The sequence below is a fragment of the Dermacentor albipictus genome, chromosome 3, assembly GCF_038994185.2.
Source record: "Dermacentor albipictus isolate Rhodes 1998 colony chromosome 3, USDA_Dalb.pri_finalv2, whole genome shotgun sequence".
NCBI lineage: Eukaryota > Metazoa > Arthropoda > Arachnida > Ixodida > Ixodidae > Dermacentor > Dermacentor albipictus.
This window is the reverse complement of record NC_091823.1, coordinates 64,165,859-64,187,447: the sequence shown is the minus strand read 5'-3', so window position 1 is coordinate 64,187,447 and position 21,589 is coordinate 64,165,859. Positions and strand designations below refer to the sequence as shown.

Sequence of the window (21,589 nt, the reverse complement as noted above, 5' to 3'; positions counted from 1 at the left end):
TGTCTTGGGGGCTTTGCTATTAAGCTTTATAATGGATTAAGAGTCCCAACAATCGCTTTTGCCACTGTAAGGGTAGCTTTCCTGCAAGACTTAGTCGTGTAGTGGTTGAGCTTGCGCATATTGATGCACGAAAATTGGGATGACAAAGAAATCTTGTGTGATATTCGGAGCTATGCTCTGAATATTAAGTTGGGTGCCTTATCAAAGTGGTAGCGCTTTAAAAAAATTGTTTGCAACTATTCTTGTTATGTTTTTATAGTGAATTCACACCCACATGTGCGTGTCTATTGCCGATGAAGGCTCTCAGGAACGGAGGAAGCCTAAAAACAGTGAAGAAGAAACTAGGAATAGGCAAGAATCAGATGTGTGCGTTAAGACACAAAGCCGGCAATATCGTTACTAATATGGATGAGATAGTTCAAGTGGCTGAGGAGTTCTATAGAGATTTATACAGTACCAGTGGCACCCACGACGATAGTGGAAGAGAGAATAGCCTAGAGGAATTCGAAATCCCACAGGTAACGCCAGAAGAAGTAAAGAAAGCCTTAGGAGCTATGCAAAGGGGGAAGGCAGCTGGGGAGGATCAGGTAACAGCAGATTTGTTGAAGGATGGTGGTCAAATTGTTCTAGAGAAACTGGCCACCCTGTATACGCAATGCCTCATAACCTCGAGTGTACCGGAATCTTGGAAGAACGCTAACATATAATCCTAATCCATAAGAAAGGGGACGCCAAAGAGTTGAAAAAATATAGACCGATCAGCTTACTGTCCGTTGCCTACAAAGTATTTACTAAGGTCATCGCAAATAGAATCAGGAACACCTTAGACTTTTGTCAACCAAAGGACCAGGCAGGATTCCGTAAAGGCTACTCAACAATAGACCATATTCACACTATAAATCAAGCGATAGAGAAATGTGCAGAATATAACCAACCCTTATATATAGCTTTCATTGATTACGAGAAAGCGTTTGATTCAGTCGAAACCTCAGCGGTCATGGAGGCATTACGGAATCAGGGTGTAGATGAGCCATATGTAAAAATACTGGAAGATATCTATAGCGGCTCCACAGCCACCGTAGTCCTCCACAAAGAAAGCAACAAAATCCCTATAAAGAAAGGTGTCAGACAGGGAGATACGATCTCTCCAATGCTATTCACAGCATGTTTACAGGAGGTATTCAGAGGCCTGGAGTGGGAAGAATTGGGGATAAAAGTTGATGGAGAATACCTTAGCAACTTGCGATTCGCTGATGATATTGCCTTACTTAGTAACTCAGGAGACCAATTGCAATGCATGCTCACTGACCTGGAGAGGCAAAGCAGAAGGGTGGGTCTGAAAATTAATCTGCAGAAAACTAAAGTAATGTTTAACAGTCTCGGAAGAGAACAGCAGTTTACGATAGGTAGCGAAGCACTGGAAGTGGTAAGGGAATACATCTACTTAGGGCAGGTAGTGACCACGGATCCGGATCATGAGACTGAAATAACCAGAAGAATAAGAATCGGCTGGGGTGCGTTTGGCAGGCATTCTCAAATCATGAAAAGCAGGTTGCCACTATCCCTCAAAAGGAAAGTGTATAACAGCTGTGTGTTACCAGTACTCACATGTGGGGCAGAAACCTGGAGGCTTACGAAAAGGGTTCTGCTGAAATTGAGGACGACGCAACGAGCTATGGAAAAAAGAATGATGGGTGTAACGTTAAGGGATAAGAAAAGAGCAGATTGGGTGAGGCAACAAACGCGGGTAAACGACATCTTAGTTGAAATCAAGAAAAAGAAATGGGCATGGGCCAGACATGTAATGAGGAGGGAAGATAACCGATGGTCACTAAGGGTTACGGACTGGATTCCAAGGGAAGGGAAGCGTAGCAGGGGGCGGCAGAAAGTTAGGTGGGCGGATGGCATTAAGACGTTTGCAGGGACAACATGACCACAATTAGTACATGAGCGGGGTAGTTGGAGAAGTATGGGAGAGGCCTTTGCCCTGCAGTGGGCGTAACTAGGCTGATGATGATGATGATGAATTTTTTTACGTGACTTCTGAAGGTGTACGTTAAATACTTCTTGGCGGTAGCTACGAATAATTAACTGCTTGCGGTTGTGCATATCGTGCGTACGTGTAGTAGATATATTTACATGAGCGTAGACAGAAGGGGCATGATTGGGTAGCTGTTTGTCCTTTAGTGAAAATGGGGCTACCAAATCTGAGCTGTCCTTCAGCCATGAAAAGAGTGAATGATAGTACAAAAAGTTCACGCACAAACTCCTCTGGAAGTTGTCTAAGTATGCGTAAGCAGTCTGTCACTTGCTAATCTACACACAGCCCGGCGTCATTGTCAACGTTATGAAACTTGATCCGACCAGTATATCATCATGCTCAGCCTGGCTACGCCCACTGCAGGACAAAGGCCTCTCCTATGCTTCTCCAACTGCCCCGGTCATGTGCTAATTGTGGCCATGTTGTCCCTGCAAACTTCTTAATCTCATTCGTCCACCTAACTTTCTGCCGCCCCCTGCTACGCTTCCCTTCTCTTGGAATCCAGTCCGTAACCCTTAATGACCATCGATTATCTACCCTCCTCGTTACATGCCCTGCCTATGCCCATTTCTTTTTCCTAATTTCAACTAAGATGTCATCAACTCGCGTTTGTTCCCTCACCCAATCTGCTGTCTTCTTATCCTTTAACGTTACACCCACCATTCTTCTTTCCATAGCTCGTTGCGTCGTCCTCAATTTAAGTAGAACCCTTTTTCGTAAGCCTCGAGGTTTCTGCCCCGTACGTCAGTACTGGTAAGACACAGCTGTTATACACTTTTCTCTTGAGGGATAATGGCAACCTGTTTTTCATGATCTGAGAATGTCTGCCAAACGCACCCCAGCCCATTCTTATTCTTCTGATTATTTCAATCTCATGACCCGGATTCGCGGTCACTACCTGCCCTAAGTAGATGTATTCCCTTACCACTTCCAATGCCTCGCTACCTATCGTAAACTGCTGTTCTCTTCCGAGACTGTTAAACATTACTTTAGTTTTATGCAGATTAATATTTAGACCCACCCTTCTGCTTTGCGTGTCCGTGTCAGTGAGCGTGCATTGCAATTGGTCCCCTGAGTTACTAGGCAAGGCAATATCACCGGCGAATCACAAGTATGAGCCCTTATCAACCGTTATCGGTCGTTACCAACCTTAAAGTACTAGATCCGGCCCTTATGAACCCTGATCAGTTGTCATAAACCTTTATCGGACTTGATTAGAACCTTATCAACCATTATCGGTGTGTATCAACCTTATCGCAATCGATCGGATCCTTAGCAGTCTTTATCTGAGCTTATCAACATTATTGGACATAATCCAACCCTCATCAACTTCTATAGTTTCTTATTTATTTATTTATTTACTCATACTGCAACCCCTGCTGGGGCTATAGCAGGAGTGGATAATACAATACATGAAAGAAATACAATAGGCAACAAAGAAAGTTTAGGCGCAGTGTTGAGGGAGTACAGACAAGAATTCATTTAATGGGAGAGAACGGTTGGTTCCTGGTAGCGAATTCCAGGCTTCAATTGTTTTAGGGAAAAAGCTATACTTAAAAGTATTAGTGCGTGCAAAAAATGGTGTAATGTTAAGCGCGTGATGTCTCCTACTGGAAGAGATCAACCTGTATCAACCTTATGGGACTTGATTCGACCATTCTCAACCCTTATCGGTGCTTATTAAATGTATCGGGATTGCTCCGACCATTATCAGCTCTTATCGCTCTTTAGCACCTTATCAATCCGCACTGAACCATTATCAACCGTGATGGGACCCATATAACCCCTCATCACTTCTTATTAACTCATTGACTGCTGATCGGTCTGTGCATATCTGTCTGTGTTGCGCGACATAAAGCGCAAGAATCCTCAAAGATCGGTGGCATTTCGGTCAGTGAAGGAACAGCCCAACGGAAGGAGCATCCCGGGACCACCGAAACGCATCGAGGGTATTGTGTTTGGCATTAAATTTTCGCAAAATCGGAATTTTCCTGACGTCTGAAACGACCCAAGTCGGTTCTACATGGGGTCCTAGATATGGATTTTATTCCAGCATTAGCAAAGCTTTCAACAAAGCCTTCATAGAAACTGTTCTCCTCTAACATCGGTTTGGTACCGCCGGTACAACACATTCATATGGTTCAGATAAATTCATGTTCTGAAAGCGTGGGTTCTTAGGGCCGACGTACATGCCAGAGTTTTGATTGTTTCTATCCTCAGCCCTTGCTGGGCTGGTATGATTGCACAATGTATTTCTGTGTGAATTCAGTACAAGCAATAAAGAAAGAAGAAGGGTGCTTCTGAAAGTGGGGTCGTAGATTCGAAACTCACCTCCTACAACTTTTTTCCATTCGAATTTATTTTGTTTTATAGATTGATTTCTTTATAGCCATTCGTCTTACGTGACAGACGGGCGTAAGGACGGGTTCCCCCGTTGGGTAGGCGTAGAAATTCTTACGCATATACAAAAAGATGTGGATGAACTTTGATAACTGAAGAGAAGATTGCAAGGGGATAATAATTGTTGAACAATAAATAATCTTAACAATGCTTCAATCTACATGTTATTGTGAATGTCAAGAAATACAATAAAGAGAGGTTGCTAATAATATTGTTACTTATCAACAATTTCGAGCAATAATCAATATCAAAGTTGTGTGGGCAGTCTCCGTTCAAATAGTCACGCGCCTGTAAGAGAAAGAAGAAGGCGCGGAGGTGAGATATAGCTGTTCGCTGTTCTGTCATTTGTGTGAAGCGCCAAATTGTGCCGCGAGCTGTGTCTCTCACGCACAGGTTTCTCTCATCTCGGCATCGAAGGAAGCAGAGACCACAGTATGACCGGTAAGGACGCAGATGGTTTCGTTTTTTTTTTTTGTGCTGGGGTGCGTTTTGTATCTACCTCTTTTGGGGACATCGCTTTCAGTATAGATAGGCATAGCAGATGTTTTTTTTTCAAACGGCAGCAATTCCAAGAGGAATGGCATGTGGCTTTAAGAAAAACGCTTGCATCGTGTAATGGCAGACGACTCCGGAAACGTTCAAGGCATGTAGTTAAAAGTCCGTGAGAGCTAGCGCTGTAAAATTTCGAACTTCAGGAGCTTTGTACTCCCAGATCTTGTACCTTCAGCAATTTGACAATATCAAGGAAGTTCGTAAAGCATATAAACGTTGAAACGGCAAACTCACAAGGCGTCGGTCATCTCATAGAAAAGAAAAAGGCGGCAGACCCAAGGGCTGGAAACCGGTCTCGGAAAGTGACATTCACCTGTTCACTCGGAGCGGTCACCCGATACCCAGGGTCGACACCATCAGAGTCTTGGGTATGTTCATCGAATCAGGTGGCGGCAACGGCACTGCGTTGCGCAAGATCATTGCGAAGACCGACAATGCTTTTCGCCTCGTGCGAAGGGTCACGAACAGACATCGCGGCCTCAAGGAGGACATCCTGCTTCGGCTCATCAACGCCTTTGTGCTGTGTCACTTCACCTACATGGTGGCCATGCACAACTGGCTCAGAGCCGAGCGGGAATAGCTTAATGGCCTCATTAGAAAATTCGTCAAGAGAGCCCTCGGGCTGACCGTCAGAACGCATACCGAAGACCTCCTTCGGCTCGGCAAACACAGCACCATGGAGGAGATAGTCAAGGCCCAGGAACGGGCCCAGCTAACTCCGCTGTCCACCACGCTGGCCGGCAGGCGTATCCTCGAGGAGATGGGACTCGCACCCACCAAGAACTTGGCTGAAGACACCGAAATCCCCAGAGAAATAGGGGCGAAGATCGTGGTCGCCCCTTTTCCCCGCAACGTTCATCCCGTTCACAACGCAGGTCGTCGCAAGGCAAGAGCATTGAATATACTGAAGCAAATAAACAAGGACAAGATCGAAGCAAGCTTCGTGGACGCAGCTGCATACCGAGACGGCAAGGCTTTTGCGGTTTCCGTCGTGGATACGCTGGGCAAAGTCATCAACTGTGCTTCCTTCCGGACGATGAACCTCGAGGTGGCCGAGCAAGTGGCCATTGCACTCGCCATGCAAGACGGTCAGAGAGAAAGAATGTATAGCGATTCGAAAGTGGCCGTCAAAGCATTGCAGAAAGGCCGGGTAGCCCGGCAGGTAATTCAAATTCTGAAAGGAGCCAAACATGGCGACACCTCCTTACACTCCCTCCTTTGGTTCCCAGCCCACATCAAGGCGATTGAGGGAATTCCTCTGAATCGCGCTGCCCTCGGATCGGGCCACTCTCTTCCCGAACACAGAGACGCTCATATCACGCACGATGAACTTACTATAGAGAAGGGTTTTCCCGCCGTCTCACTCCAAGCTAAACAGGCCACAGGTGGTCACGCTCAGACTCTTTTAAACGAACTCCTTCCCAAATTCGGCATCCCTTAACAGCATATATCCCGAGATTTATCTGAATTGTTATTGCGTGGCCTGTGGTGAGGGTGATACTTTGCCTCATATGCTCTAAGAGTGCGGGTCGCTGGGCCCGAAGTTCACCAAGGAAGAGTGGGACGCGCTCCTGCGAAGTCCCGTCTTCAAGGACCAAATACTGGCCGTCCAGTGCGCCCGCGCGATTGGGCCGGCAGGCTAGATCTGTCAGTCCCGTCGTGGGATTAGCCGGGTGCGTGTTTTATCGCGTTTTGCTGGACCCAATAAATGTTTATTCGCTCACTCACTCACTCACTCACTCACTCACTCACTCACTCACTCACTCACTCACTCACTCACTCACTCACTCACTCACTCACTCACTCACTCACTCACTCACTCACTCACTCACTCACTCACTCACTCACTCACTCGCTCGCTCGCTCGCTCACTCACTCACTCACTCACTCACTCACTCACTCACTCACTCACTCACTCACTCACTCACTCACTCACTCACTCACTCGGTCATGTGACCCTGAATACGCCGTCGTTAATACATGTATCAATATACGCGTGGTAAATTTCATAAAGGTGTACATTTTCGTAATATCAAAGGTAACCCGTGCTCTTTACCCTTAAATGATGGTATCAGCCGCGCGATCTCGCATGCCTTTTTCGCTGTTTTTTACTAGGTCTGAAAGTATAGCGTCGATATTATTAAAATCCACAGGGGTTAAATATTTACACGTAGTCGTCAGTCGATTCTTTCTCGTCAGCATTGAATTTTCCACTTTGATAGGTAGCTTGAGATTATATCTTTCACGTTGTCGCGCATTTGGGATCACTTGTGTTTCGTGTCACCGATACATATAAATTGTGTTGCTTTTCTATCATAACACTGTGGCGTTTTTCTTGCTTTTATTTTGTAATTGTTTCTTTTACGGCACGTCATATATGTATACTCCGTGGTTCTTGTCTGCACGCATGTGTCAGAAATCGGTTTCCTTTGTTCGTTTTGTAGATGCTTCGAAATTGCAGAATGTTGCATCACGTATTTATACTTTGTTCTGTTTTTGTAAACCGCTATACTCGACTTACGTGGTGCATGTTTCCCCTTCTGTTGCTGCCATAGAAGCAAGCAGACCATGAAGTCAGGGAAAGCACAGAAAAAAAACTGTTATATTGAACTGACATGTAGACGTAGTGAGGAAAAGGGAAATGAAAGCGTAAAAAAAAAAGACAACCCGGCTCGATGGAAATCGAACCCGCACCGTCCGCAGTACGCGCGCGACGATTTACCATTATAGTTATACAGTGCACACTTTAAGCTACCTCGGTCAGTTGCACTTCCACCAACTTTCTTGTGTATTTGAGTACGTGTACAAGATTAGCCGCAGGAGTGTTAGCCATTGCCGCAAGTGGTCATGGTGGCGGATGTAGAGCGTATACTTTCAACCGCGTGGAGCTTGGCCTCCGATATCAAAACAGCGCACCTTGCGCCGCTGCGATCTCGGAAGCCACACTCGGGCGTCGTGTAGTATACGTTAGCTTATAGCAGCAGACATTTGGCCAATAAAACCTTGTGGGCTACTTAATGACATGAAGGCGGCCGACGTGTAGGCCCTCGCTACGCAATCAGCGATAAGAATAAAGGATACCGAGGGCCTCAGAAAATAACCAGGAAAAGCGTGCAATATTAGCCAGTACGTTTAGTTGTTCGCACGTTATTAATACAATCAATGATTTGATTTGATAGCTTGTTCGATCGATCACATTTAATCTCTTGTATACATCTTCCCCCTCCTCCCCCCCGTTATTCTTTTGTAAAAGCCGCATGTATGTCTTGCGATGCAGAATAGGTCCGGTGTCGTCGCGTTAAACTCTAGGTCAGGCGCAGGTTACAGAAATACTATACCTGCACCCATTGTGGTGTTATGGCGTTAGTTCTTTAATACTATTCTAAGTTTTTAATGTATTTCTCCCAAAAGTTTGTGAAGTTGGAAACCGAAACAAGTGAAATTTAACGTTCCCTTTCAGATGCTATAAATGTTGTTGGAGCTGATTTGGTGGCTACTCAATGAAAATGTTTGATCATTTAACATATGTTTGTATATACAAGTAGTAATTAGGGCCCCTTGTTAAAAAATTTCGCCTTGAGGCGTCGCCGCCGCTGGGAGGCGGCTATCAGAAGTTCAGAGCTGGCAGACCAGCTCTGGGCCGTCCGGCAAGCCGAAGATGCCGCTCGAGTCCAAGGACTTCGAGCCGTCACCTGAGGCCACCACAGCAAGCACTGCCGGACTATTCTTTATTAAAGTTTCTTCTTCTTCTTGAGCGCATATTCATGTTCTTCATGTTTTGTTTCAGACTTGATCAATAAGACGGTGGTGGGGGCCACAGCAATAGTCTTCATTTATCTCGTAAGATGAAATTTTGTTCTAATTTGAACACTCTGGCAGCTCTTGCCAAGCAGACTTAAACGCTGGATAATTGCCTCTCTTCCTACCTTTAGCTGTTCCACTGTGCGACACTGCATTACACCTTTCGAAACGTTCTCTTCTGCTTCGACAAGTACAGTAAGTCAACGTTTCAACATACGCACTTATATATATATATATATATATATATATATATATATATATATATATATATATATATATATATATATATATATATATATATATACAGTCGACTTCCGTTAATTCGACCCTTCAGGGAACGCAATATTCGATAGAATTGACCGAAAAGTTGAATTAAGGAACAGTGGCAAAATTAACGAATTTGAATATTTTTTATTGTTTGAAGTAGCATCTCGATGTCGGCAGATTATCTTCATACAGTATTACAATAACTATACTTGTCGTCGTCGGTCAGCGGCCCCGGAGTCTCAGCATTGCGATCGTCGCTGACAAAATCCGTAAAAGAGACATCAACCCGGCCACAGCACAAGTCGTCAACATCACTGAAGGACTGCCTACTGCCGTCACCGTAGTCCTATACGTCGCTGCAATAGTGGCATCTGCTGATTTTCTTGTGTTTTCAGCCTTTTAATGACCGCTGCGCATGTGATGGGGCAACGGTGGACATCGAATTAAACGAAGCGACATGGTTTCGCGTTCGAACCATGCGAGTTTTGTTTCCATAGCTATGTAGGGTTTCTAGCCAGGACTTTTCAGTGTGTTCAGATTAAGCGAGAAGTCGCCCCAACTAAGGTCGAATTAACGGCGGTCGGCTGTATAGAATAATAAAAGAAGCGATAAAGGTTGGACAAAATCGCAGACTGAAAAATAGAACACCAACCTGGTGACAGCGTTCAGTCCTATAACGGAGATGTATAAGGTGTGATTATCAAGTTGCCATTAAAGATGGAAAAGTTGTAAATAAATTTATGGAAGAAAGACACGAGAAGGAAGTGGAAGGAAGAATTTTCAGGGAATGTTTCATTGTATCTGTGCTTGCATTACGAGTGTCAACGTTTATTGGGAACCAGTCTCACACATACCGCTAGTTGTCCAATGTATATAGCAGGACCACCGACAGCATGTTTCTCCTGCTGTTATAGGCAGTGAAGGTCATCTCGTTGCCCTATGTGAACGGGCCCTTGCGGATCTGCCTTGACATAACATATCAAACCGGGACACCCACCGAAACTTCGCAACCCTTTCTTTTTACACACAAAAGCAGAAAGAGAGAGAGAGATAGATAGAGAGAGAGAGAGAGAGAGAGAGAGAGAGAGAGAGAGAGTAAACGCTTATTACCAGTCCAAAATGAACGGGCGTTGACTTCTTAGTCTTCTTCTTCGATAATTTCCTGGATGAAGCCGCCCAAAAATTTCTAGCGCGGTGGCTCGACCCCCGGTCACGGAGCGATCCACTTTTGCGAGGAGCTTGGTTAAATTGTCCACCTATACTTAACGCCACGATTATTTCCCATGAGTATCTGACTGAGTGAGGTGCGTTTGGGTTGGGGGATGATACGCTCCTTATCACTGAAATACTGTAATGGCCGAGCACCGGACTATGGTTGCGAACTTGTGCCTATGCTAACTGATTTTGGAGGTGGCATCTCTCACCGACACCTACAGCCGTCTGGGGTTTGAAAAGGGGCTCCCAGGGGACCACGTCAAGAAATATCCGTGGGACCCGTTCCCGATGAGAAAGCTACTGCAAGCAGCCGAACATCAGTACGGGGGACATTTCTACCTAAGTCACTTAACTCGCTCGAAAAGCATTACCTATATGAAAATTTCAAACTGCTGCAATGAAGGGCGGCTATTGGCTCCTCGGCGCAGAAGCTGCAGAATAATTTAATGTAAGGCTTAGCAAATGACCATGGTTTTGAAATTGGACTTTCGTTCTACACCTGAGATAATTTTGGTGTTTCGTGGTACAGAAAAATATAGGTTTCAGGTAGTTTCGAAGACACCTGCTGCGTGACCTGCCTCTTAACGAACTTCTCGGTGTTCACTGCAGAGCTGAACCGGTACACCAACGACCAGGCCGCAGATGTTTACCGCAGTAAGTATGGGTCAGAAATGATGCCCCGAGCAAATCAGGGTCTTTCTGCAAGATAGCCAGATTATTTCAAGCCGCTCCACTGTCCGGACTCATGCATGCTGCACAAAAGACACAGGCAGGAAGAGGGTGGATGGCAGTTTAAGGAAATCAGGATCAAGTTAATTAACTCAAGTGTATCTTACAACATAGTTTTTTTACTGCACCAAATTTTAAAAAAAAACGCCTGTAGCAATTTTCTTTAATTTATTTATTCACAGTATACTTGCAGGCTCCTTATCCGAGCACATTGCAAGGGGCGCTTAACATGGTAATTATAACATCTGGTGACTAATAGCGCTATTCTAACATTTGATCTAAATATATATTTAATAAATTACTTCATTTAAATTTAAATTTATATTACTTTATTTCAATCTACGAAGTTTATCTAGTGAGCTTACAAGGTTTTTCGACTTGTAACAAATTCTTTGGATGGCGATGGCACCTTTTTAAGAAAACGCTGTTTTACGCTTTGAAGCACAAAAGCAGCTGGAACGCCAACGCATTTCATCGGACCCTTTCAAATTTATCATCTCGAAACTGATATAGGTTTGAGAATTCGTTCCAAGTGCACGGATATGTCTTACGAACTCACCGGCTACGACTCGCCAATTTAGATAAGTGCTGTAGAGTAGTTAACTAAAAAGTTAATTAGTGTAAGTATGCTAATTATCAAAATATGCAATTTGATTTTCGCAGAAGTAATGACCACCTCACCGAGTAATTTAGCTCAATAGTTACAACTGTGCTATCTGCAATAGGCATTTTTAAAAAATTTGGTGTAGACAAAAAAAAAAAAAAGACCCGGTATGAACATACAGGAGGAAGTCCCGATGTCAGTAAATGTTGTACTACCTCCCGTACTATGTAAGAACGTAAAAAGCAGTTGTAATGTAAAAAGATAAAGTAACGTAATAATGCTATATGCTATTATAAGGGCTTCATTACTATAAACTTCATGAGTTGAAGACATTTTATCAATTGCATGGAGCACATGTGAATACGCACAAAACAAGAGAAAACGAAATCAGCATACTGGAGACGAAAAATAGATTGATATGTTGTGGGGATAAGAAAAAAACACAGGGCGAATAGAGTTGCCAACTCGACAATGCCGAAAGTTTGAACCACGCCAGACGATTGGGTATGGGCTAAGAAGGCATGACAGGGAGCAGAGTCGTCTGGTGACATCTCTATTGGTTGCTCCTTTTTTTCCCCCTGGCATTACTCAGACAGGGTCACATACTCGGCACTAAGCGTGCTCGGAATTACTTGATGCCAGATCCACAAACTCAATCCGGGTATCTGTAGCCAGGCACAGCGTTTGGGCGCTCGTACACTGAGCATTATGGTTGCGGGTTGACGAACACCAGGGGGTCAAAATTAACCCGGAGTGACCCACCAAAGCGTGCCTCATAATCAGATCGTGGATATAACGTGTAGAACCTGAGAATTTACTTCAGGTCCTGCATTGGGTACGATACCATGCACAGCAATTCACATTTTGCTGCGCAGGCAGCATGACCTTCTATACCATTCGAAGCCTGCTCAATGTCATCAATGTGTTTGCCGACGTCAACGCCCTCACCGCCCTTCTAATGGTGAGTTCGTTTAGTTCGTCAAAAGAGGAAAAAAGGAAACAATACCGGCAACGGATACTGTCGGTCTCTCTGCAGCGAGCTGCCGTTTTCGCTTTTACAACACTAGAGGGCTTTAATTGATGCATACAAGCTTGATATCTTCTTTACTCGAAATGTCATGACGACTGATGCCAAACAGCGCTCCACATAGCTGTCTGCTGACGTCGCAGTAACGCTATTAGGCTATTATGTTGCGAGTTAATCCATACAAGAGAGATCAGCAAACGCTGTGGCTTCGTGGCCTATCTTCGTGGCTTCATTCAGGGGAACATCGTTCGTCGAGAAGCCTTTAGGAATTCATGACTGGTGAGCACTTTCCAGAAGTAAACTAAGTTACATGCTTGTGTTTGCTCAAACCAATAGCATAAATACACAACACACTAATAACTGCCCTTTATACATAATGTAGCGGCGTCGAGAAAACAGCGTCCGCGACTTCTTTTGTGCTCTCACTTTACCTTATGACTCCATTGGCTTTATTTATGCTGACATTAGTGCTTTGATTGCGCACTCAAAGTTATTAGCTTTCAATTTGACAATTATGCAGACCGAAAAGAAAACATAAAAAGCAAGGCCGTCTCCGCCGAATTGGCACGTCCGGTCGCCTTGCTGACTCACTCACTGATTTGATGAAATGAAAGCACCACTGGCTCGCTATTGAGCTTTTGCATTAATAACTACTGGCGAATGTGAAGGCCGCAGCAAGGAGAAAGTTTAAACTCCAGCACATTGTGTCACGTCTTTTTCATTCTTGTTCCCCTCACTAAAGAATAACTATGTCGTTACTACTTCGTTTCGATTGCTATTAGCTTTCCATTACGTAGTTACTGTGACGCAAGAGATTCAGGGTTAGCAGATGCCCTCAGTTATCAAGTGCTAATATTAATTTAGTTAAGGTGACTACAGCGCCTCTCACCCGGTAGATTATTACGTATACTGTGTGATGACAGCGAGTGTTAGTCTGACATGTAGGTGAACTGCATTTTGTCTCAATATGCCGAATTAAATGTCGTGTCACCTCATGGCGCACATGTGTGCAAACAGTCGGTTTCAGCCAATGCACAGACCCATAATTTTGAGTATGTTCGCTGTGGGATTGAGCATAGATACGTGTATAACTCATTGTACTTATGAAAAGCCCGTCGGTGCCCGTCAGTCGGATCCGACTGGTTCGTACGAGATCCCCAAGGCATTTTAGTGTGTAGTAAGCACAGACACAAAAGGAATAACATAAGCACAAACGCCAATGTATGGCTGTAAATGTGTCATTTGTTTACCGCGTTCCGCGCTGCCGTTTTTTAGTGGACTGTAATTGCGCTTTTGCGCTTCATCGTTTGTTGTGATTTGCACAGTGTACTGAACAAAACTTACTTAATGTTTCTGATATGAAACGTGGTGCGATATGAGAGAATGTAATGAATACCGCGCTTTCAAAATAGAATATGTTCTCCTGTGTACGCGCGTATGTGCGTGTGGGGTTGTGTGCGTTGTTTGTGTTCTGTTAAATCCAGCTCTATTAGAGACCGTATTAAATCTTTACAAAGTCGTCATTGCATATTATAGGTTACTACCGTTCCGATTACTGTTACTACGTCCTATACCGTTAACTAATGTGAGTTTCAAAGTTGTATAAATGTCGTGGCAAGTCGGTACGCAATCGTGAGCACACGCCCTTTCTACCCGCCGTGACGGCCGCAGAGGCTCTGGCGCTCTGCTGCGGAACGCAAGGTTGCGTGTTCGATTGCCGACTGTGGCAGCCGTATTTCAAAGGAATGGGTCCGCGAAGCACTCGAATCGCATGCATGGAACGAATTGTCGAAGGCACAGCCGTTATGACAATCTAAACAGCGGTCACTGAGAAATAGACGTAGAGAGAATAAACATATTTGCCTGTCACCCAGTCCGGCACATTATGACTCCAGGACGGCCTTGACACACGGTTATGCCAGCGTTTCCCGCGAGATTAGAGTGACTGCAGGACAAGGAGTGCAGCTCCTGAGGGATGTGGCGTGGCGAAGGCGGCGAAGTCTTCTCGACATTTCTCGGCAGGGATGCTTTCAGGGATACTTGTGAGTGGGGCCAGGTCCCATGCGTGCCTTGCAAAAGCCGCGTACGCTCACCGGTCGCGAAAGCAGGCGGCAGGAAGATTTAGCACTATTTAAACTGGAACATGTATTCGAAAAAGTTTCTCTGATGGTGTTTCGGAGTCACTGCCTTTATATATATATGAAGAAAAACGGGACATTTCTGAGTGTTAACATCTTGGACATTCACGATGTAAAACGTCTTGCTTCTAAACAACTTTCGTTTCCATACTTCTGCTCAGACATTCGTCAACGGCGCCATAAGATCTCGAAGCCGGTGCCTGCTCGTGAGGTGCTGTTGCGTAAGTATAAAATATTTTTTCCTAAACAAGAGTGTCTAATATGAGGGACTATTTCTAACGACTGCTCCAGACTAGGCCAACGCATTGTTATATTCTTGCATTGACCTGTTCTAGGTCATGCTGTCACACATATAGCCACTTACCATTACCTACCGCGAACCAGTCGATTCTGGTAGGCGAACATGATCTGATTGGTCCTGAGCATTTTATCGTTGTACAGGAAGCCACATATAATTGTGACCGTGAATTGAAGTGGCTCGACAAAGAATAGCAAAAAAAAAAATGATTGCTCCATCTGCATGCGCGCTAACGAGGCCATAGGTTTCTTGTTTACATACATAAAACATAAAAAGATCGTGCTTCATAGGCTCTCTACATAAAACTATAGACTCGTACTGGCAGCAAGGGAAAATGCAGCCTCTAGCACAAAAACTACGCAATCGAAAGAGCGTAACGCCACTGGGCTAGTATTACGCCTATTACAGCGAGTACAGCGATAAGTGCACATGTACGCGACGGTATCAGGTTTTATGGATTTGTCGCATGTAAACATGTAAACATGTTCGTTTTGGTGAAGTGATCGCAAACGAAACCCATCCGTTCACACCCAGGAATCCATGCTATGCGTGTCGCATGTGAGCCATCGTGCCGTAGTTGCTGTAGTAGTCGTCGTTCCGTCGTCGTGTTGCCGTCGCCATCTTTGCCCCATCGTAAAGTTGTCGTTGTCGTGAAGTTAGTGTTGACTGGATGGCTACTCCCCTTGCCCCTTATGGGCGGAGAGTAGGTGAACTTCTGCTCGATGGAACTTGTTCTCGGGCCGCTCGGTTCATGCGTGAAGCAATAACCGCAGCGTTAACTTAGCGGACACGAAGATGGCTACTCCACTGTGTTTGCTCAGCAAATGGCGCCTTTGTGCAGCAGCCGCCGGGGACACAGGGGAGCGCTGACTGTCGTCGAAATGGATAGCAATATGACTTTGGCTGCTGTCATAAAACGCCGGCCATTGCGCATGCGAAACGAGAGAAAAAAAAAAGAAGGGCCGGTGGGAACTTAGCAAGTAAAGAAAGGGGAGAGTCCAACGCAGATGAGTGTCAAAGTTGGCGATAGTTTTCTTGTGAACGGGAATGGCGGAAACACGGGCTTGTTAGTCGTTAGAGCATCCATTATTGACAGCGCTAAATTGAACAGACGGGTCCAGAAGAAAAAAAATAAAACGATATAGATGGCACGAATGCTGGACATAAATCGAGTTTTTTTTCTTTTGCTCTTGAAAAAAAAAAATCCACGGCAAACTTTATAGACACATCATATGAAACGCGATGTCTGTTTTTACATCGAGACGTAGGAGTGTTCTTATATCATATAACACGTGATATGACGCACACTATATATATAAACGCCCTGTGATGATGTAATAGCGGTCATGTGAGTTTAAGGCACGCCTTCTTTTCATCGCTACTTCCCGTTATCTAGGTGACGTCATCACGAGCGCTCTCCAATCACCGGCTAATAAGCTCTCTCCGTCTCCCCAACTGTGCTTCCTCCTTTAGTTTCCTGCTTTCCTCCTCAATACTTCGTGTTACCCTCTCTTTCTATACGGCTAGATACAACAACCACGAAAAGTGCGCGAAGAAGCTAAAGAAAATTGTCGCTATAAAACATAAAACAGTTTTTTCCCTCGCTATACGCAGTGACGAGTTTCTGTGTGCAGCCAGCGCGCGCCCTGTGGGCGCTTTACACGTCCAGGAACCACTTGTGGACTTGTGGGCTCTCGACGCATTTCCCCTCGATAAATCTATACTCGGTCGCAACCTAAGAATTCAATACACATTACAACAAAACCGCACTCCATCTGTCTTCCCCGCCTCTGCACTGCAATACAGTTCTGAAGAGAGGCCGCTATTGGAGGAAGTTCGCCTCTGCCGTGACGATATAGAAATGAGCGAGGGTAATTGGCTGGCGCATGTATACACATTTCCTTTAGTTGGGTATAGCGGTGTCTTTCCCACTGCTTTATTCAGTTGTCACCGACTACTGTCACCGAATCAGAACGCAATGAAAGCTTCAAACAAAGAAATACGAAACCAACTGGCCCCTCAAAAGATGCCCTGGAAAAAGTTTTCAAGATTCTACAGACTAGACATCTTTGCAGCCTCATAGGTGCATAAATGAGGCTTCATTTTTTGTTTATTTGTTTATTTATTTCCTCAAAGGCCTCTTGTTGGGACATTACATGAGGGAGTGGGCGGTTATGGCAAACTAAGATAATGCGAGTTATAATCGGATGTTTTCGATGAGCTGCTTGAATGGAAGTGGGTCGATGATAGTGGCAACTTCGATAGGCCGGCCATTCCAATCTCATGCTGTACTCAGAATAAGTTACTGCTGGAAAGTCGCGGTATGGGCTTGTGGAGGATATACTGCGTTTGAGTGACTGGTGCGGGCAATGCGATGACCTCTTTTTATGTACGGGTTATCAAAAGGCAAAAAAAAATGGGAAAAATTATGGGAAAGGTTAAGATGTGCTAATATACGGCGTGAGGCTAGAACGGGTAAGCTTATTTGTGCTTTTAGTGCTGAAATGCTTGAATTGTACGAATATTCAGTCAGAATAAATCGTGTCGCGCGGTTCTGAACCGACTCGAGGGCGCTAATCAAGTTATTGTAGTGTGAGGTTCAACAATAGCATTATCATACTCCTGCTTGGGCTGCACAGAAGTTTGGAAAGCAACTTCTTTAATATAGGGAAGAGCGAGGGAAAGGTTACGGCGTAGATAAGCAAGAGTACGATTAGAAGAATTTCTGATGTGGTTAGCAAGACAGGTCTATGTCAAGTCACACGAGATATACACACCAAGATATTTCATTGGATACGTTGGTGCAGTCTGCATGTTATTGTTGCATTAATTAGTCATATCGTAATTACGACCACGGGGAATGGCCGTCAACACGGTTTTAGATATATTTAATGAGATGAATCAAGTTTTACACCAATTTCGCAATGCGTGATAGGTCACCTTGTAACGCGAAATGGTCGATGGTGTTAGTAATTGTCCGGTAAACTACACAATCATCTGTGAAGATTCGTATATGAGAAGAAATATTACGAGGCACGGCATTAATGTATGTTAAGAAGTGGAGAGGCCATGTACAGTATACCTACCATGAGGTACGCCTGAAAGCACGGGTGCTAAGGATGAGGAGTGTGGGTTAGGGTATACGAACTGCTGACGGTTGGCTAAGAACCCTCGAATCCAGCTAAAAACACACGAATGAATGAAGACGGGATAATTTTGTTAAGAGGCGACCACGGGGGACCTTATAGATAGCTTTTTCGAAATCTAAAAATAATATGTCAATTGGGATGTTGCGATCTAGCCTTAAACGTAAGTCGTTCAAGAAAAGAGCAAGCTGTCTGTCACAGGAATAATTTTTGCGGTAACCATGCTGACTTGGGTGAAAAAAATTGACGGATGTTAGGAAGTTAGCAATATGCGAGTATAAAATCTGTTTCATTTTTTTTTTCACAAGAGGCTTGTTATAGAAATCGGGCGGTAGTTACTCGGTGATGATCGGCTTCCTTTCTTGAAGACTGGGGTGACCTTGCCCACCTGCCAGTCATGTGGAATTGAAGCGCTGTTAAGCGATTCCTGTAATATGAGAGATAAAAACAGGCTACACACATGTTTATTATTTTTTATCACTTTGGCGTTGACACCACCTACTGCCTTGGATGACGAGTTCTTCAATGATTCAATTACTTTGACAGTGCCAATGGGATTGAATGTGATATTTTCCATGAGCGGATACGCTAAGTATATGGTGAATCGGGCAAGGCGTCGGGGGATTCATTCGTAAAAAAACCGAACTAAAAGCTGCGTTAAGAAGATCTGCAACCTCAGGCTCAGGGATCGGAAGTTCAGAGATATTATTAAGTGAAATCTCATTCCATTGATTAGGATTAATGGTTCTCCAAAATTGCCTAAGGTTAGTTTGCAGCCTAACTGGTAAAGTGGTAGAAAGAAACTTTTGATTAGTTTGAGAAGGTAACGTGTCATATTCTTTCTCGACTGCGTAATACTTCTGCCATGTGGAAGAAGAGTTAGATCGTTTGGCTGATTGAAACAGGAGAATTTTCTTATTGTTCAGTCGTTTGAGGGATACATTAAACCATAGTGATGTTGTTCGTTCTGCAATTGTAATAGTGGGTATGCAGACGTATAAGGCGATGCATCTCTGCTTTGTAAGGCAGCCAGTTTGACTAGAGAGAATTTAGTGGAACGTTAGCGGCGAAGGTATCGAAGTACTCAGATAATTCTCGGTTTATGCTGACATAGTCCCCTTTATCATAGTGTGTAAGTGTTTTTCGATTTTTCTTTTGTTTCTTTAGTAACTTGCAATAAAACAAAGTATATACTGTCAGGTGATTGCTCAAACCGCGTAATAGGGTGGTAGGGGTAAGGCTTGTGTACACCAATGGTAACGCTTGTATAACACCCCTTCTTCCCGCTATGGAATGTTGAATAAGAGTTTCCTTTTCAGCACCCACGAGTAAGCTGGGCTTGCAAAAAATGAGCCGCAGTGTTAAGATGTGGTATGGGCGTTCGCTCGTTGTACCTATTTTCGATTTTATATTCGGCAAACGTAAGATACGACGTTGTGAGTAACGAGAAGAATGTGCCATCGACCGCGACATTAAAACACACGTATCCTGGGTCCAGGACGTGCGTGACTCGTTGGCCATGTACCTCGGCTGCTCGGTGGTGCTGACGGTGATCTCGTGTCTCTGCCGCAAGGCCGAGACTTTCTTGATGGTCATGTCTCCCTACGACACGGTCGGCTGCTGCGGGGTGAGTGGGCGGTGGGTCCTCCTCCTCCTCCTCCTCCGTGATTGTCCAGCCTACGGTTGACACAGTGGCAATCGAGAGGAGGCGTTAGGTCGAGGCGAACTCCGATTTCCCCGTTATTCAAATACATGCGAAGTGCTGAAATGCTTTTTATGAGACAGCCCCTGGATCGACTTGAAAAAAGTGGGTTGCATTTGAAAGCGAAAGCTAAGCTTTAATGGCTGTATAGCAAGCGCAATTTTTTATTTAGGGTTAAAACTTTCATTTTTTTAAGTACTGCTAGAAGATTAGTGAGTTTAAAAATATAGATGCGGGAAGTTTATAAATCTCCAACTCTACACCCGGAACGGCTATTGTCGTTTTGTTAACTGCATCTGTCAGACCACATATATCGGACAAGCTTTCACAGCTTACGTGAATTTGTTACATTGTTTACAAGGATATTACAAAACTCCACTCAAATATTAGTAGTATAATTGCGAATGGTGCTAATTTATAAATCTCGTCCTCTTTAGATGTACGATTAGGCGCAGTTCATAAAATTGCAATATCGTCTTTTATTGATGAGTTGTAGAGCTATAAACTTAATTCAGATTCAGATTTATTGGTTCCAAAAACAGAAGTAATTACATGACAAATATACAGACGAGGGTCCCAAAGTGAAAGAACTGTAGTGGGACCCTACATACTTTCGTTTTACCCTGATACTTTCATTTTTATAAATATTGAAGCTTTCAACAATTTTTATGAGAAATGTCGGAGGCCTAGATAAAACTCTTCTCCCTACAGCCACTAGATCATAAACTTTTTTTAAATGGCACAAATTGCCAAGTGTTGCATTCATGACGCAATATTTTGTTGAATGTGGTAAATTTGGGGAAGTCACAAAAGCCGTTTGGAGCCACAAGGGCGAAGTTTAGGCAAAAAAAAAAAGCACTACGCCTATAATTTTCATGCTCGATGAACCGCCATATACATTTATTTCCGTAGACACTGTATACAGTGAAGGGCTAGATTGTACTCTACTGATTTTTTGTAGGAAACTAGGTCCTTGCACAACTCGTGCATTTGCTTTGTAAATTATGCAAAATGGCGACATGGTTGCCCTCTTTTCTTTTTAACGTCACTCAGTATAACAGTCGGATTTTTTTTTTTTACAGGTAAAAGAGCTGGTGTATCTCAAGGGGCGACTGGACAACCCAGAATACAGCGCGAACGCGGTAAGTGCAGCGCCAGCGCAGATCTGGTTAGTTTTGAAGCAAGTTAAGCTTGCTTAGCCTGCTTTCCCGGGTTTGGTGGTATGACTGCTGGGCTGTTGGGTCGGTCGCTATCTCGGCAAATGTATATATATATATATATATATATATATATATATATATATATATATATATATATATAGTTTGGTGGTATGACTGCTGGGCTGTTGGGTCGGTCGCTATCTCGGCAAATGTATATATATATATATATATATATATATATATATATATATATATATATATATATATATATATATATATATATATATGTAAACGAGAAGAAAGGGGGTTAACCGAGGGACCCGATATTTATTAGTCATTTAATGAGAAGCCAACAAACACTGACACCAAGTACACCATAGGGGAAATTGCGTGTGCTTAATAAATGAAATAAAGTAATGATAAATTAATGGAAATTCAGAGCATCGCACGCGACATGCATCGCACGCGACATGCGAAGGTTGTGGGTTCGGTTCCCACCTGCGGCAAGT

At 44.0% G+C, this 21,589-nt stretch overlaps 1 protein-coding gene across 2 annotated transcripts in view; it reads left to right on the top strand.

The window, feature by feature from the left end:
• Nucleotides 1-4,747: 4,747 nt before the first annotated feature.
• Nucleotides 4,748-21,589, top strand: part of LOC135905550 (uncharacterized) — a 23,495-nt gene continuing 6,653 nt past the window's right edge. For both annotated transcript variants that reach the window (XM_070536616.1, XM_070536615.1), the window contains exons 1-8: nt 4,748-4,882; nt 8,781-8,833; nt 8,926-8,989; nt 10,886-10,930; nt 12,485-12,570; nt 14,936-14,995; nt 19,717-19,845; nt 21,003-21,062. In XM_070536616.1, coding sequence (XP_070392717.1) covers nt 4,876-4,882; nt 8,781-8,833; nt 8,926-8,989; nt 10,886-10,930; nt 12,485-12,570; nt 14,936-14,995; nt 19,717-19,845; nt 21,003-21,062 — 504 coding nt within the window. In that variant the 5' untranslated portion in view covers nt 4,748-4,875. The remainder of the gene's footprint in view (nt 4,883-8,780; nt 8,834-8,925; nt 8,990-10,885; nt 10,931-12,484; nt 12,571-14,935; nt 14,996-19,716; nt 19,846-21,002; nt 21,063-21,589) is intronic.